At 35.7% G+C, this 16,638-nt stretch overlaps 1 protein-coding gene across 1 annotated transcript in view; it reads left to right on the top strand.

The window, feature by feature from the left end:
- Positions 1 to 16,328, top strand: part of LOC124599784 (syndecan-like) — a 245,753-nt gene extending 229,425 nt beyond the window's left edge. The window contains exons 2-5 of the mRNA XM_047136107.1: positions 7,975 to 8,140; positions 9,164 to 9,237; positions 11,553 to 11,742; positions 13,274 to 16,328. Of these exons, the coding sequence (XP_046992063.1) occupies positions 7,975 to 8,140; positions 9,164 to 9,237; positions 11,553 to 11,742; positions 13,274 to 13,443 (600 nt within the window). The 3' untranslated portion in view covers positions 13,444 to 16,328. The remainder of the gene's footprint in view (positions 1 to 7,974; positions 8,141 to 9,163; positions 9,238 to 11,552; positions 11,743 to 13,273) is intronic.
- The last annotated feature ends 310 nt before the right edge of the window (positions 16,329 to 16,638 follow it).

Here is a 16,638-nt window from a genome sequence, read left to right as displayed (position 1 = left end):
TATGCCCCTTGCTTTTTATAACTATCATCTGGTTTTTACACAATTTGTAAATAGCCTTTTGCTCCCTGTGCTTCACCCATACCACCTTTTGAATTTCAAAGAGTGTTCAAGTCAACACTGTCAAAAGCTTTCTTTAAGTCTACGAATGCTATCAGCACAGATTTGTCTTTCCTTAACCTATCTTTTGTGAGAAGACGCAGGGTCAGTATTTCCTCCTGTGTTCCTGCATTTCTCTTAAATGCAAACAGTTCTTCCTTGAGGTAAGCTTCTGCCAGTTTTTTCCGTTCTTCTGTAAAGGATGCATGTTAGTATTTTGCACTTGTTACTTATTAAACTGGCAACGTCCTTGACACATTGGATACACCGGTTCCCGTGACATCACCGAAGTTAACCGCTGTTGGGCGTGGCCGGCACTTGGATGGGTGACCATCCAGCCGCCATGCGTTGTTGCCATTTTTCGGGGTGCACTCAGCCTCGTGATGCCAATTGAGGAGCTACTCGATCGAATAGTAGCGGCTTCGGTCAAGAATACCATCATAACTGCCGGGAGAGTTGTGTGCTGACCCCACGCCCCACCTATCCGCATCCTCCCCTGAGGATGACACGTCGGTCGGATGGTCCCGGTAGGCCACTCGTGGCCTGAAGACGGAGTGCTTATTTACTTATTAAACTGATAGTTTGGTAGTTTTAACACCTGTCAGCACCTGCTTTCTTTGGAATTATTATACTCTTCTTGAAGTCTGAGGGGTATTTTGCCTGTCTCGTACATCTTGTACACCAGATGGAAGAGTTTTGTCTTGGTTGGCTCTCCCAAGGCTATCGGTAGCTCTGATGGACTGGTGTCCACTCCTGGGGCCTTGTTTAGACTTAGGTCTTTCAGTGCTCTCTCAAATTCTTCACACGGTATCATATCTCCCATCTCATTTTCATCTACGGCTTCCCTCATTTCCATAATATTGCACTCAAGCACATCTTCCTTGAATAGATCCTCTGTATACTCCTTCCACCTTTCTGCTTTCCCTTCTTTGCTTAGAACTGGTTTTCCATGTGAGACTTCTATTTCCTCCAAAGGCCTCTTCAATTTTCCTGTAGACAGTGTCTGTCTTTCCCCTAGTGATAAATGTTTCTAAATCCTTACATTTATAACAAAGAAAACAATCAGTTATTGACAAAATTATTTAATTGTATAGATAAAATATTCTTCAGGTTTATCTATCCATTAAATAAATCCTTACATTGCCCTGTAGACATTCCTGCTTAGCCATTTTGTATTTACTGTCAGTCTCTTTTTTGTTTAGACTTCATATTCCCTTTCACCTGCTTAATTTACTGCATTTTTATATTTTATCCTTTTATCAGTTAAATTGAATACCTCTTCTATTACACAAGGATTTATACTAGCCCTCATTGTTTTACCTACTTACGGCTCTGCTGCCTTCACTATTTAATCTCTTGAAGTTACCTATTCTTCTTCTTCTTCTTCTTCTTCTATTGTTTTCCTTTCCCCTGCTACTGTCAATTGTTCCCTAATGCTCCTGAAACTCTCTATAACCCCTGGTTCATTCAGCTTACCAGGACCCATCTCCTTAAATTACTACCTTTCTGCAGTTTCCTCAGGTTCAGTGTACAGTTCATAACAAATAGATTGTGGTCAGAGTCCACATCTGCCCCTGGAAATGTCTTACAATTTAAAATCTGGTTCCGAAATCTCTGGCTTACCATTATATAATCAATCTGAAACCTTCCATGTATACAGCCTTCTTTCATGATTCTTAAACCAAGTGTCAGCTATGATAAAATTGTGCTCTGTGCAAAATTCTACCAAGCAGCGTCCTCATTCATTCCTTCCCTTTCGTTTCCTACCTCAAATTCCAGTCTCCCATTACAATCAAATTTTTGTCTCCTCTATCCTATCTGAAAAATTTCTTTTATCTCGTCATACACTTATTCAATTTCTTAATCTGCAAAGCTATCTATGATATAAACTTGTGCTACTGTTGTGATGTGGGCATCGTCTCTCTCTCTTGGCTACAATAATGCATTCACTATGCTGTTCATAGTAACTTATCCACATTCCTAGTTTTTATTCATTATTAGGTATATGCCTGCATTACCCATATTTGATTTTGTATTTACAACCCTGTGTTCACCTGGCTAGAAAGCCTATTCCTTGTGCCACCAAACTGCACTAATTCGAACTATATATAACTTTAACCTATCCATTTCATTTTTTAAATTTTTCATAGAACACTGGTTTTGTTTCTCCTGATAACAACATCCTCCAGAGTAGTCACCATCTGGAGACCTGAATGGGGTTCTGTTTTACATCCAGAATATTTTACCCAAGAGGATTCCATCATTATTTAATCATACGGCAAGACCATTTTCATTGATGTTACGAGGCCAGATTAGTCAATTATCCAGGCTGCTGCCCCCCCTCTTCAGGAGCCACATGTTTCTCTCAACAGATACCCATTCGTTGTGGTTGCATCTACGGTATGGCTGTCCATATTACTGAGGCACAAAAGCTTCCCGACAAATGGTGAGGTCCATGGTTCATGGATGGGGGGTGGGGGGGGGGGGGGGGGGATTAGATTAATTTATTTAAAATTTTTAAAACATTGCTTCGAAATTTCTTTTTCGGTTTTCTTTTGGTCAACATTTAACATTTGGATTATAGATCTTGAACTAATCTTATTTGTTACTTCAAAATGGACGTTACTCTTGCAACTGATATTCCTAGGTCTTAATTATTTTATTTATGTTTAACCTCTGATTATACAGTACTCCTCATTTGACCACTATGACACTTCACTTGGAATGGTATTCCAGTCTTATAAATTTGAACAAAAAAAAGTTCACAGTGACTACTTTAAAAAGGCCTCCATCAGTGGTTTTCATATTCTTCTATCTTTTATTTTCTTTGGATGTTTAAAACCTTCTCTTCTCAGTTCTGTCATTCAGCTTTTCTACTTCAGTTTCCTTCCAAACATCTTTATTTCTCTCTCTGTCTCCCCTGGTCGTCTTAGGAGTTTCATGCTACTGGCTTGGATTCTACTGTCCCCTCTCATTTTCATTGGCGAGGCCTCCGAAGCATATGTCAGTATTGGTGTACAGTACATCTTGCACAGCACTTCCTTACACTTCATTGACATCTCCCTTCCTCAAACTAAGTCCCTGACACACTGATAAAATGCATTGCTCTGATGTACTCGTTTGTTAATTTCCGTCTTCACCCTTGCATTTGCATGAGCTCAAATTGTAGATACTTAAAGTAGTCCATCTCTCTCTCTCTCTCTCTCTCTCTCTCTCTCTCTCTCTCTCTCTCTCTTTCTCTCTCTCTCTCTCTCTCTCTCTCTCTCTCTGCATGTGCGTGTGTGCGCGTGCGTGCCCCATCAGTTCTTCAAATGTGGGTCTGTGCATAACTGAAGCTTTCGTCATACATCGCTTGAACAGTTTAGGTTGTTTATTTTCCAGCTATCTTTCACTCCGAGATTGCCTGTGGACAATAACATATCCTTTCACTAAGTCAAGAAATGTTGCCACTTGATGTTCCCATACTCCCAATGCCTTTTTATCAATTGTCTTATAGTACAGACTGGGTTTTCTTTTGATCTGCATTGTCAGAAACCATACTGCTCCTCTTCTAACTGATCTTTCACTTTTTCCTTCACCCTTCTTTCTAGTACTTTCTTCATTATTTTTGTTATATGTGATGTGAGTGTGATCGCTCGATAGTTGCCACATACTTTCATCTCCCTTCTAGAGCAATGGAATTATTATACCATTTTACTTCTCTTCTGGCACACTTTTCAGAGTTCATCTGTATCTTGGCAGCCTATATGATGTGTGTATCCCAGTAGATCCAGATGCCTTTATCATCCTCACACTAATTTCATCAATCCCAGCTGCATTTCCTGTTTTCATTCTTCTAACTGCTAGGTACCCTTCTAACATTGTGATTTTTCTTTTTCCAGGTCGACGTCCCCTATCTTTTTATTCTTCCAGATCCAGGTTCCCCTGCCATACTTCTGTTCACTTCCCATTGCTATTTTTTACTATTTTGATCAGTTTGTCAAAGTACTCTGTATACGTTTTCCTTATCTCGTCTGGTTGTATCATGGCTCTTACCTTCTCCCTTTATCAGCTTTGTGTAAGTGATTTCCTTCTGTCCGTTCCTTGTAATTCCATACAGCATCCTTTTACTTCCATTAACATCCTTTTCCAGCTCTTGTGTGAATTCCAACTTTTCCACTTCCTTCCGCTACCACTTTCTTACCTTTCTATTTGCTTTCCTGTTGTTTCCTTTTCCTATCTGCCTTTTTGCCTCTGTTACATTCTACTCATCATTTTTTTCTTTTCTTTTACTGCTTCTTTCACCTGCTCACCATCATGTCTCTGTATCCTTCACCCTTCCAGACATTCTGCCGCAGATGTTCTCTGTAGAGCTTACAAATTCATCTTTGAACTTACCTCATTTCTCTTTCATACTTCCACATTCAGTGTTTGGGATATTATTCTTAAGGAAACTTTCTGAACTTTTCTTGTGCCTTCATATCTTCTAGTTTTAACATTTTCCATTTTCTTTTCCCTTTCTGCTTTCCATTTGACCTGTCCTCATCTTTGCCATTTTTGTTTTCTTCATCCTTCTCAACAATACCTTGTTACCTTTTGGCTATTTTTCTTCCTGAAGCATGTGTTGTCAACAACCAGATAATTTTTTCCCAAAAATCAGCTAATTCTCTCCTTTCTCATTTTTCTCCATCTCTGTGAGGACTAATTATCTCTTCTTTCCTTAGTGTTTCGTTTCCCACCTGAGCATTTGAGTCACCCATTGCTATTGCTTCCACATCTGTAATTTCATTCTCTAATTTCTCTAGTAATTCCTTGATGTTTCCTTCTTTATTTCCTGGTGTACATACCTTGATGTAGTCCTTCACTCCGTTACTTGTCCTTGCCCTTGTCATCGTGTCACTTGTTTATTCCAATGCTTCGTTTTCGGTTTTACTATTATACCTAGAACATTTTTTCACCACTAGTCTACCACTCCAGTAAAGTATGTATACTTTCCTCATTATCCTTCTGCATTTTCTCTTCCACCTGACCTCACTAAACTCAAACATTTTTACATTCTCATTCTTCATGAAGTCATTCATCTCTTCTGCCTTCCCAGTTAGAATCATCACATTAACGAAACCCACCACAAATGTTACAATAGGTATGCAAACAAAATTATTCTATAGCTGAAACTGCAACTTTACTTACATTTTTGTGCTTAGTGCACCAACATGGCAATCACAAAATTGCATTGATACCAACACTGTCTCAGGGCCAAGAGAAATTTTCACCTTGCCATAATATAGCTGAAAGTAGTATGGATCTAACTAGAAAGACTGAATTTACAGAAGAGGCCAAAAACTGTTAGTGAAGAGAATTTTAATAACATTTTTTGGAACTTTGATATGTATGTAAATGCTTGACTTACGTTAGGTCATTCTGGTTAGCCTTGCAAAGTCAGTGATTGATATTTTTGTGTGTTTGGCAGCTCCTTACCAGCTGCTCATGGTAGAAACGCAAATGTTTGTTTTCATAACATCAAAATATGAACTGTGTGCATAATTGGCTTTTTATTGCCTTAACCAGGTTTGACATTAAAGGTTTACTACTACTACTGCTACTGCTACTGCTACTGCTACTATTATTTTATGACTCTCAGAATTCAATGATGGCTTATTCTACATGAAAGGCCAATATAGCTGAATTTCTAAACACAATTATTCAATCTTTGATAAGCAAACATTTTATGTTTTTTCCTAATGGAACCATACTGAGCTTTATTTTCCATATTCTTTGTCTTTGACCTGCAGCTGCCTCCCAGCTGCCCCTCTCCCCCTTTCTAATCAAATAGTAGTTTCAAAAGTTGTGGTGGTGGTGGTGGTGGTGGTGGTGGTGAGGGAACTGTGTGAATATGAATTCTTTGTTTTAGAAATAAATGGTTGTTTACCATTTCTTTCCTCATACTCAACAATGTAGGTAAAGGTAGTGCTACTTCACATAAAGATGATACGTTATATTGCAGACAGGCACAATTAAAAGAAACTTGCACATAAGCTTTCGGCCACAGCCTTCATCAGAAAAAGAAAGAGAAACACACACCATTAATTCACACAAGCAAGCACATCTCACGCACCCAACCGCCAACTCCGGCAGCTCAGGCCAAAATTTCCTCATATTCAACTATAGAATTGTTATGCTCACAAAAAACTCTGCACCTGTTTCTGCACAATATGAAATTAGACTTGGCCTACGGTAATTGAACACATCGCAGTATCTGCTTCTATAACAAGAATGTAGATCTATTTTAATCACAATGCGCTAAGTGAACAGGAATGAGCAGGCACTATAAAAAGTCATTATGTATTTGTTTGGATTACAATTAGAATAAAAATAATGGTAAAAATAATGTTATAAATGAAACACTGGGTGAAAAATAAAAATTAAGGTATTGGAATTGCACCAAACAGTTTTGCTTAGTTTTCAGCACTTGTTTACAAACTGGAAATGTCACATTTTCTGGTACACTTAATTATGGATGCTGTTGTAAGTGGTATTGACCTCACTTCACTTCTGTTACCAAAATTTAGAATTTCCAAAAATGTTGTAAAATATATTCAGGTTTAAAAGGCAAATGAAAATTTATTTTTACATGGTCAGATGTGTGACAGTGTGTGGAGAAGTAATTATTTTATTATGAAATTCTTGCTACTGAATTTTTTGAAAATGAATTTAGTTTGTCACCCTTATCAGAAGTATCATGCTAATTGAAATGTACATAAAATAAACATTAGGTAGGGAATTTCCGGAAATTACATTTACTGTAAATGTATGCCTTTTTAAAAAATAGAAACTAAAATAAAAAATAAATAAATAAAATTAAAAAATTGTAGCAAAAAATCCAGAAAATTTTGAAAAGTCATTTCACAAGAAATAGCTGATTTTTCACAAATACCATCTGAGTAGAATTTACAGTAAATGTAATTTCCGGAAATTCCCTACCTGTTGTTGTTGTTGTTGTTGTTGTTGTGTGAAGACAACAACAACAGGTGGGGTATTTCCGGAAATTACATTTACTGTAAATTCTACTCAGATGGTATTTGTGAAAAATCGGCTCTTTCTTGTGAAATGACGTTTCATAATTTTCTGGAATTTTTGCTACAATTTTTTAATTTTATTTATTTATTTTTTATTTTAGTTTCTATTTTTTAAAAAGGCACAATCTTGAAGTATTTCCAGTTAAATAACATTTTGCAAAGAAAATGATTTTTTTTCTCTCAATCTAAGAAGGCAAGAAAATCTTAACATATAATTCTTTATAGTGTTGTAGTTATTTTTAAATGCTAAAAATAGTTTGCCATTTTGAATTGTAAGTATGAGAGTGCGCTGCAAGCTGTCAGCAACGTGCAGATGCAGGGAGCGTTAGGTGGGAGTGGTGGCTACCCTGCTGCTGCAGCAGCAGTATTGATTGATTGTGTTCCATTGAGGCTGCTCCAGAAGCTTGGAGGCTGGCCAGCTGTAGCATCTCATCTGCCTGCTGGGTGCTTCGTGGAGCTCTTGTTTTCAGCTGATAGACTTTTGAGCCTCTAATGATGTATTTGTAATTAAAGAATATAAGAGAGTACTAGCTAATGCAGTTAATTGTTGTTACCACTCAGATAGATTACTGTAAGTACAAAGCATATTAAAGCACTGTTCTTTGTTAAAGTAATCAGCTTCTTAAAAATGGACTATTGCTTGGTATAAAATAATACATAATGGAAGCATTTATCACAATATATGTTAAAACATTTGTTTTTCATCATATACACAGACAGATCTGTCTCAGCTTGAATTGGATTCCTTATGTCTTTTTTAAATTTTTGCATTGCTTTATTTTTCAGGAAAATGTAAGTGATGTGCCTTTTATTTTTGTTTCAGAGTGGCAATTTTTTAAATCCCAAAGATGACATATACATTGATGATGATACACTGGAAGGTTCTGGAGGAGGAAATGATGAGGTCAAAGATGATCTGGAATCAAGTGGGTCTGGAATGGGAGATGATGATGAAGATACCACCGAGGGATCAGGTGGTAGACCTCCTAGTGAGTTCAGATTGCAGCAGTTTTTGTTTCTTATTTTTTTCCATCCATATGTTTCATATTTTCTCTACCAATCTAGCTAGTTCATTTTGTAGTATTGGTTGTCATTCATAGACAGTCTATACTACTTGTCTCAGAATGACTTCATTATGAAACTGTTCTTTGCTGTTTCACTGTAAGATTCGTGTTATATTCTAGACTATTCGAAGAGTAATTTTTTGAATGAGTGGTAAACCAACTGATTACTTTCTCTTGTATATGTTTGAAAATCTTATTTATTAAAAACAAATGTACTGGTTCTCCATAGAAGTTGTGACAATACTTACAAGAAATTAAGAGAGAGTTATTTGACTTTTTGTAACAGTTAATACTGAATGAACCACTGTTTTGAAAATTTTTGTTATTTTACTCAAGATTTCTGTAAATTATCAGTTGGTAATTAATTCCGGTAGTCAAATGTGCCTTTTGAAACATGGCTGATAAGAAATGTTTCAAAACACAAAACGTATAGATATGGATGTAAATGTAGAGTTTCCCCTGTGGATAAAAAGTGAGTATACTTTTTGAAAGTGAATATAAAAAAGTTGTGTAGACATAGGATTCATAATAATGACTAATTTTGCTTGTGTTGTATTTATGGTAATCTCGTTTTGTAGTCCTTAATAATATACTTTTGACACCAACTGGTCCCTGTCTCTCATTCCACTGGAAAATCCTCTTAATTTGATCATGAGTAAAATAATTGTCTTCAGAATTCAAAGTTCCGCAATACACATAATAACTTCATGTGGTAAGAAATGCTACAGATAAAATAAACTCAAATCTTTCTTAATTTACTCTTAATTCTCCTTGTTTAGATAACAGTAGCACAACATAATTTGTGTATGTGCATGATTAGTCAAATCATAAATTGTGAATCTGTTCTTCAAACCATTAACATTTACTGCCTTCAGTTTCCAAAATCTGAATTTGGTTAGCATAAAAATGCACAAAATCATAATTAACTGATCTGTCTTTTTCTTTCAGTTGTAGGTACTCCACAGATACCTCTAGTACCTTCAAAACCAGTTGAAGAAAACATAGCCACCGTGACAAAAGTGGTATGTTTCTTTTATGTAACTTACTTTTTGGTTCCTTGGTAAGACATTTATCTAATAAAATCAATGAGCTTACAACAAAGGAAGTCTTTTAGAACATAAAATTGCAGGCACTCCTACAGTAACAAAATCAGTCTCTAATATTGTGCACTTCAACACACGTTCAGCAGCAAATGAGACTCCAGCATTTATACTTGTAGTCATATCACAACTATATCTTTTTATGTAATCTTTTGACAGATTCAATCTTTACATTCATATGCGTGCAGTATCGTGCATTGTTTGATGTAAGCTATGCAGAACCATTTGTAGAATAGTACAGGAAAGGTGTTGTCCAGATATTAGAAAACATAAACATTCAATAACTTCAAAGAATATACAGCAACGTACAAACACATGAAACAATTTTTAGAAGGCAATACATATAGGCTTTTTTACTTCATCCTTTGTTTTTCTTTTGTTCCTAAATACTAAATTAAGTCAGAAATCACTGAATTGTTGTTCGTCAGTAGAGCTGTCTTTTTCACCGTTAGAAAGGTTTTTGAATAAAAAATTGTCTAGTTATCATCTTATTTACGATTGGTGCAGGCTTTTTATTTATTCAGGTGCAGTAAAACTTTAGTTTCCTTTCTCATGTTTAGCATCTTCTGGGGAAGAACATATATCAAAGCCCTCACGCAATCTCAAAACAAACAATAAAAATAAAAACACAAATGCAGAGAATCCATTACTTTAACAAGTGTGAGTGGGCAAGGATAATATTATCAGATGCCCTCATCCTCGTCAGCATCAAAACTTACTTTTTGAGAATCCTTGATGTTGACGTTCCATTCCATCCCATTCTGTTGATAATCTGTGTGGGTGTTTTGATCATTTGTTTTATGGTGTCCAGTGTTAATCAACTTTTAGTCTCGTTACACTAGTCTGCTTTCATTGCACGAAGTCAATGGCAGTTGTTTACCTGTTGTTACAGATATCACCCTGATGATGGCTCAAGTGGACACAAAACACTGTAATGACATTATTTTAACATCTTGGATCATTTCTCTCAGTTTGATAATGATAGTAGGCACCATTATGTTTGGAAAAGTACACATCTGTTTCATGATTGCGGGAGTCACTATAATGCAAATTAATTATGTGAATCTTTGTGTATAATTTCATTTTGTGAAAACAGTATGTCACTGGCAGATTCAGAGTGATAATTCTAGTACAAACAGCATAACTCCAGTATTTTCTAAAGTTCAAGAAGCATCTTTCATAGGTTTCATGGCAGAGCAAGCCCTACTGAAACTCTTACATTTATGAATTGAACTTATATTTAATGTTCCTTACACACAGACATCCGTACATACTACAGCAGACTTCATCAGCACATTTGTCTGCCATGTGGCCAATGGAATTTTTGTGTCTCCCATGTGTGCTCCCCTTTTTTAAGGGCATGATGCTGCTATCTTCTGTAGTGTGAGAAAAAGCTTCACTCATTTATGTTAATAACTGACAAGAAAATAACTGGCCAGCTGCCTGTGGTTGGCATTGCTTGCTCCCATCTGTCAAGTCAAATCAGGTAGCATTAAACAACTATAATCTGTTTAAAATTAGATTGTATCTGATGTTATCATGACATGTATTGTCTGCAGTGAATCTCACAATGCTCTGCTCTCCACTGTGATAGAAAGTAGTGTTAAAGTCTCTTACAAAAATCACATAAAAATTTGAAATTCGTATATGGTAAGGATGCTAGAATGTCTCCCTGCATGTCAAAGATATGTTCTTTATTATAATTTGGGCCATAGTTACAGTGATATTTTTGAAACAAGTGAAAAAGTGAAATTTTACCATCTGCAAACAACTCCAAAATTATGTCTTATGTCTTGTCTCAAAAATGATGGAAAATGCTCTCTCTCTCTCTCTCTCTCTCTCTCTCTCTCTCTCTCTCTCTCTCTCTCTCTCTCTCTCGGAATGATCATGAACACTTTCCACAGGCCTCTCTGATACTTGTTCATAAGTGTAGATAGAAATCGGCATTTGGCATATTACATTGTTTTGTTGTCAATATGCACGTCTCATCTATTTAAAAATGCCATAGAAAACTAAATGATTAGTCAGTTATGTGAAAAGTATTGTCACAGAGATTCTATATCTTCAGGCCTCCAGATATTTTCATTGCTTTGTTAAATAGCATTCATTAGGTCTATTTTCACAGTTACCAATACATTATAAGAGCTCCTTGGTTCCTTTGTATCAGTGCTTGGTTGTCACAGGGCCAGTCTAAAATTATAAAAGAATAGTAATTAATTAATTCTCTGTCACTTCAGAAACCTGTCGACACTCCGCCACAGAGTCCTGTAGAGGTCACTGGAGTTGGAAACGAGCCTCCTGAAAGCCCAGAAGAAGACAAGGAAGTACGAACTGAAATTGATGTGCACAAAGATCCGACGGTAGTCATGAACCCTAAGCAGGAAGACAGAGCAACATCCTTCTTTGCCCAACCGGGTATTTTAGCAGGTAAGTTCATCCATGTGTCTCTGTTATATGTAACAGATAGAAATACAGCACTTGTTGCAAAGGAAAACTTAACAGACATTATGACTAAAACATGGCAAGTAATTGTTATAGATTTAATGAAAGGAGATGTAAGCAACAGAAAATGTGAATGTACTGTTGAATTGCCATTACAATATGTACTTAAGCTTCACTTAACATTTATACTTCTTGCCATTACTTTCTCATAAAGCAACATTACCATTGCTGTATCTTTGACGTTATGTTTTTGGTAACTATGTCTGAATATTGCATTTTTTAAGCCAGCTGATTCAGTAGCAGGTAAAAATACTATTTTATCAAAGAAAAGTCAATCTTTCCATTATTGTTAATTAATCTTTCCCCTGTATTATTATTCTCTAAAGTTTCTTCGCACACACCTTTAGTCACTTCCATTTAGTAATCTATACACTACAGAAGTCTCAAAAATGATTTGCAAGAAAGTTGTATTAATCTGGCAGAGTAATACATACAAAATTAGGTTTCTTGTATCTTTTTTTTCCCCCCCGTATGTATCGGCCTGCTACCCTACAGTAAGTAGATGTACGCAATCGGATAAAAAGTATCTGGCAACTTGTTGTGGGACATTAATATGGGATATGTCCACCCTTCACTTTTATGATGCCTTGAACTCTTCTGGGGACACTACATAATGTTGTAAAATGTGTTCATATTCTTCCGTATTTACCATTTTCTCAAGGAGACTTGTCCTAACCATGAAAAATGACCCCATACTGTAATGTCATCTCCTCTGTACTTCAGTATTGTCACTGCTTGTGATGGCAGTTAATGTTATCCAGGCATTTGTTTCCAGTCATCCACTGTCCAGTGGATTACACCACTTGAGTGTTGCTTGGCATCAACTAGAGAAATGTGTAGCTTATGAGGCACTTGTCGACCATTGTACCCCATTCTTTTTAACTAATATACGCCCTGTCATTGTGCTAGTGGCACCGCTGGTAGCAGTTTGGAATTCATGCGAGATTTTTTTCTGTTAATTGTGTGCAATTTTTACAACCACCCTCCATAATGCTTGATAGTCCTTCTCCATCAGTTCATGAGGTATACCTGGTTTATTTTAGTTGTGATTGTTTAGGACTTCCCATTTCCACTTTACAATCACATCACCAACAACTTGGACTTGGGAGGAACGAAGTTTTCCTGATGGATTTGTCAGTGAGGTAACATCCAATGACTAGTCCACGTTTGAAGTCACTGAGCTCTCCTAAGTGACTCATTCTGTTGGTGCTACTTTTCTGCTGGTAATGCAAAGCTCCCTACCATCTTTTGTACTGGTGGATCAGCCCCTGTTGACATTTAGTGGTCGCATTGCATGGGGATGTTGGGATACATTTGATCAGATAGTGTACATTCAAGAATCTGTATTGTTTTCATGTCATTTAAAGGCATTATTATTGTATTTTGTTAACTAAATGTTTCATAATTCTGTAGTGTTGATTCAGTAATGAATTTTGTTTTTAATTTCTTCCCACAGCGGTGATTGGAGGTGCTGTTGTTGGTTTGCTGTGTGCTATACTTGTTGTGATGTTCATCGTGTACAGAATGCGGAAGAAGGATGAAGGTTCGTACGCTTTAGATGAGCCGAAGCGTTCACCAACTGTCAATTCATACACAAAAAATTCCAACAGAGAATTTTATGCTTGAAGTGAATTTTAAATGACGGTACTGGAAAGGCATTGTTCCATAAAATTGATGGAATTGGTCTAATTCCATGAACCCAAATTTTTGGGGGGAGTATGAAGTTTAATGCATTTCCAAAGAAAAGAGCAAGAACTGCATTTATGGAAAGTGTTGAATGCAATTGCCAGTCACAACAGGACCATATGGAAATTACAGCCAACACAGTTTTTGAAATGATAGACTGAAGAAAGGTTTTGTGTAAATGAGTTTCTTTTAATATTATTTCAGAAGGTGGTAAAAGTGAGGAAATGGCACTGTTATTTTTGGTAAAAGTTATGTTTAGAATTAATTGATAAAACCTTTTATTTTTGTCTAGAGTGATACTTACATTATAAAAGTGTGCTGCTCTCTTTTTACACCAACACAATTTGTCACATTATTAAAGGAACATATCATTTTATAATAATGCACACAGTATCAGTGTGAGAATTTTGTTGGTATATCCTACACTAATATTGAAGCGTATTTATTTTTATCTTATATAATGCCATTACCTCCTTTTACCAACTGCTGCAAGAAAATTTTCATAATGAAATGAATGCATCTCAGAATTGTACACAGTTCTGGCTTCAAGATGACCCAGTGGCTCTTTCCTATGTCTACATGAAATGTAGAAGAGACATTGCAGTTTCATGTTGCAACATACCGTTTCTACTATGAATGTTAACTTATCTAGTGTTTTACAGCCTTTACAATTCAAGCACTGGGAATATATGTATATATTTTGTAAGCTGTTTGTGTAAAGGTTATCAAGTTTTAATGCTCACCAAAAAGGCCACTCACTGTGTTGTCATATAACAAGCTGTTTCTATTCCTCTCGTGCCGCAAATTGATATCCTATTCGATGTTTCATTTTGTACAACTGCACTCAGATTGATGCATTATTTAATTGTATGGTGTAGTAGTCTACTGTTCTGAAGACGTCCAGATGGGATTTGCATTCCAGAAGTTTTCTAGTAGGCAGTTCATATCTAAAATTGGATTACACATTTTATATGTAAAATGCTTAATCACCCATAATGTAAGTGTGCATGCATTTTGTAAATGAGAGGTTTTAGCACACCACTCTGATGGAAAAGTCAGGTCAAAAAATGCCCTTCAGTGCTAAAAAAACTAAATTAAATTATATTAATTGATCCATTACCGCCAGCAGTTTTAAAGATATTCTGAAACTTATTCTGCAAGCATATCTGGGAAGTTCACTTGTGGACCATGTTTCTAAAAGCACAACATTGTATTAGTCTTTACTTCTTGTGTTTCACACAGGATTAGAACTACTGAAACGTGACAAATTAAGAACACCAATAGTTGAAATTATGATCTAGCACCTTTAATGAAATTTGCCAATGCATAAATATACATTTGAGTTTTCAGAGCTGAAGGTTTTTCTCACACTTTGATATGCTGAACCACAAAAGGGCAGCAGAGATCTGATAAAGAAAGCAGCACAGGGAAAGGTTAATGGTTTAAGACCTGTGTGTGTGTGTGTGTGTGTGTGTGTGTGCACAAGAAAGGGAACAGTCAGTATGCCACTAGTGTCTATTCTAGTGTGTCTGGTGCCACTTTGGTCCTGTTGACTGATGAGTTGGAGTGAATTAACCTTCCCATGTCTTCTTCATATTCTAAATAAGAAGCTTTTGGTTTCTGAAACTCTCAAATCAAGCACATGCTTTGTTTCCTGTTGGCTGGATCACAAGTTCAGCTTCTGGTGATTAAAAACTTTTTAATCTGTCTGTATTCAGTTTTGAACAAAATTTTATCACTTGTGTTTTCATCATTATTATTATTATTATTACTACTTTTATATTTTGAACTTTAGACTACTGTCATATGTTGTTACTGGGCATTGAAAATAAGAAATAAAAATGGCACCTGTATAAAGCCTTAGAGTTAGATATTTTTAACATTATTTTGCTTGTTTAATTACCATAGTTCAAGACTCGGACATTACAAACATAGAGATATATATGTTTATTACTAGTTTATTTCAAAATTAATTTTTTTGGAACATCACGTCGCTGATAATGTGTGTTCTTTTTGAAATAACATTGTGATTTGTATGTATATTTGTATGAATGTGTCTGCGTAAATACACATGATGAATTACAGTATGGCCATACCAGTCAGTTTGCATCTTTCAAAAAGCCTCGACTATGTTATCTGGTTTACCTTATGGAAAAGTGGGTATGAATATTTCTGTCCCTATTATTAGACCTCTGCAAGATAAAGACATGAAAGCATAACAGTACCCATGTTATGCAAATTTGAAATCTCACAAAATCCTCCAGACTTTTATTGTTTGAAAGAATGTATTTTCAGTGTCAAATGTTTACCTGGTGTGATATGAATGATGCATTTATAATGTGATTTGTGTTGATTCCTAATACCTGCTGTTATACTGTAATGGCGATTTGGGTCCATTACTCAGTCTGAGTTCGAGATTATCATAAATAACAAGCACATTGTGCACTCTGTAATATAAAATAATTTGGTTTAGTGTATGTTTTGAGATGAAAGTGGCTGTCAGTTTTAGGAGTCACTTTCAGTTTAAATAACTCTGGATACTGCCTTCTTTTTACCAATGAAAAGTCTTCAGCATTACAAATTAAGGTTTTGAGCTCATTACTTTTCATAAAACTTTTTACTATGAGAAATGTGTTGCTTCTTTTAAAAATATTTCTTTTTTGTTTTGTTCTTGTTTTCCAAATTGGACAAAATAAGTTAAAAGTAGGAAATTTTGTTCTGAATACTGTTATCATTTATATGCTGTGAGTAACACAAAGAAATGTACTATACTGTATAAATAATGTATTTATACTGTATAAATAAATTTTGATTTAAATTAAGGATTTTTCATCAGTATTTTTGCGACATGGTTGTTAATTCTGCATATATGAAAACTATTGGGAAAGACTGATTTACTGGGAAGAAGCCATTACTTTGAAAGTTGGTTTCTTGCAGTTTTACTTGTTTAATTTGCCAAATTGTGCTAAAGATTATTTAACAGTGGCAATAGTGAACTCGGTATCAACTGATCATCTTGACATAGACTGTGACTCATTACACTTCAAAACATACTTAATCTTTTTCTGCTAAGCAAGTACCTTTGACAAATAACAGAAAGTGCATGTGTCTAACAATACCAAATTATTAATGGAC

Source organism: Schistocerca americana, chromosome 1 (assembly GCF_021461395.2).
Source record: "Schistocerca americana isolate TAMUIC-IGC-003095 chromosome 1, iqSchAmer2.1, whole genome shotgun sequence".
NCBI lineage: Eukaryota > Metazoa > Arthropoda > Insecta > Orthoptera > Acrididae > Schistocerca > Schistocerca americana.
This window is presented reverse-complemented; position numbering and strand designations above follow the sequence as displayed.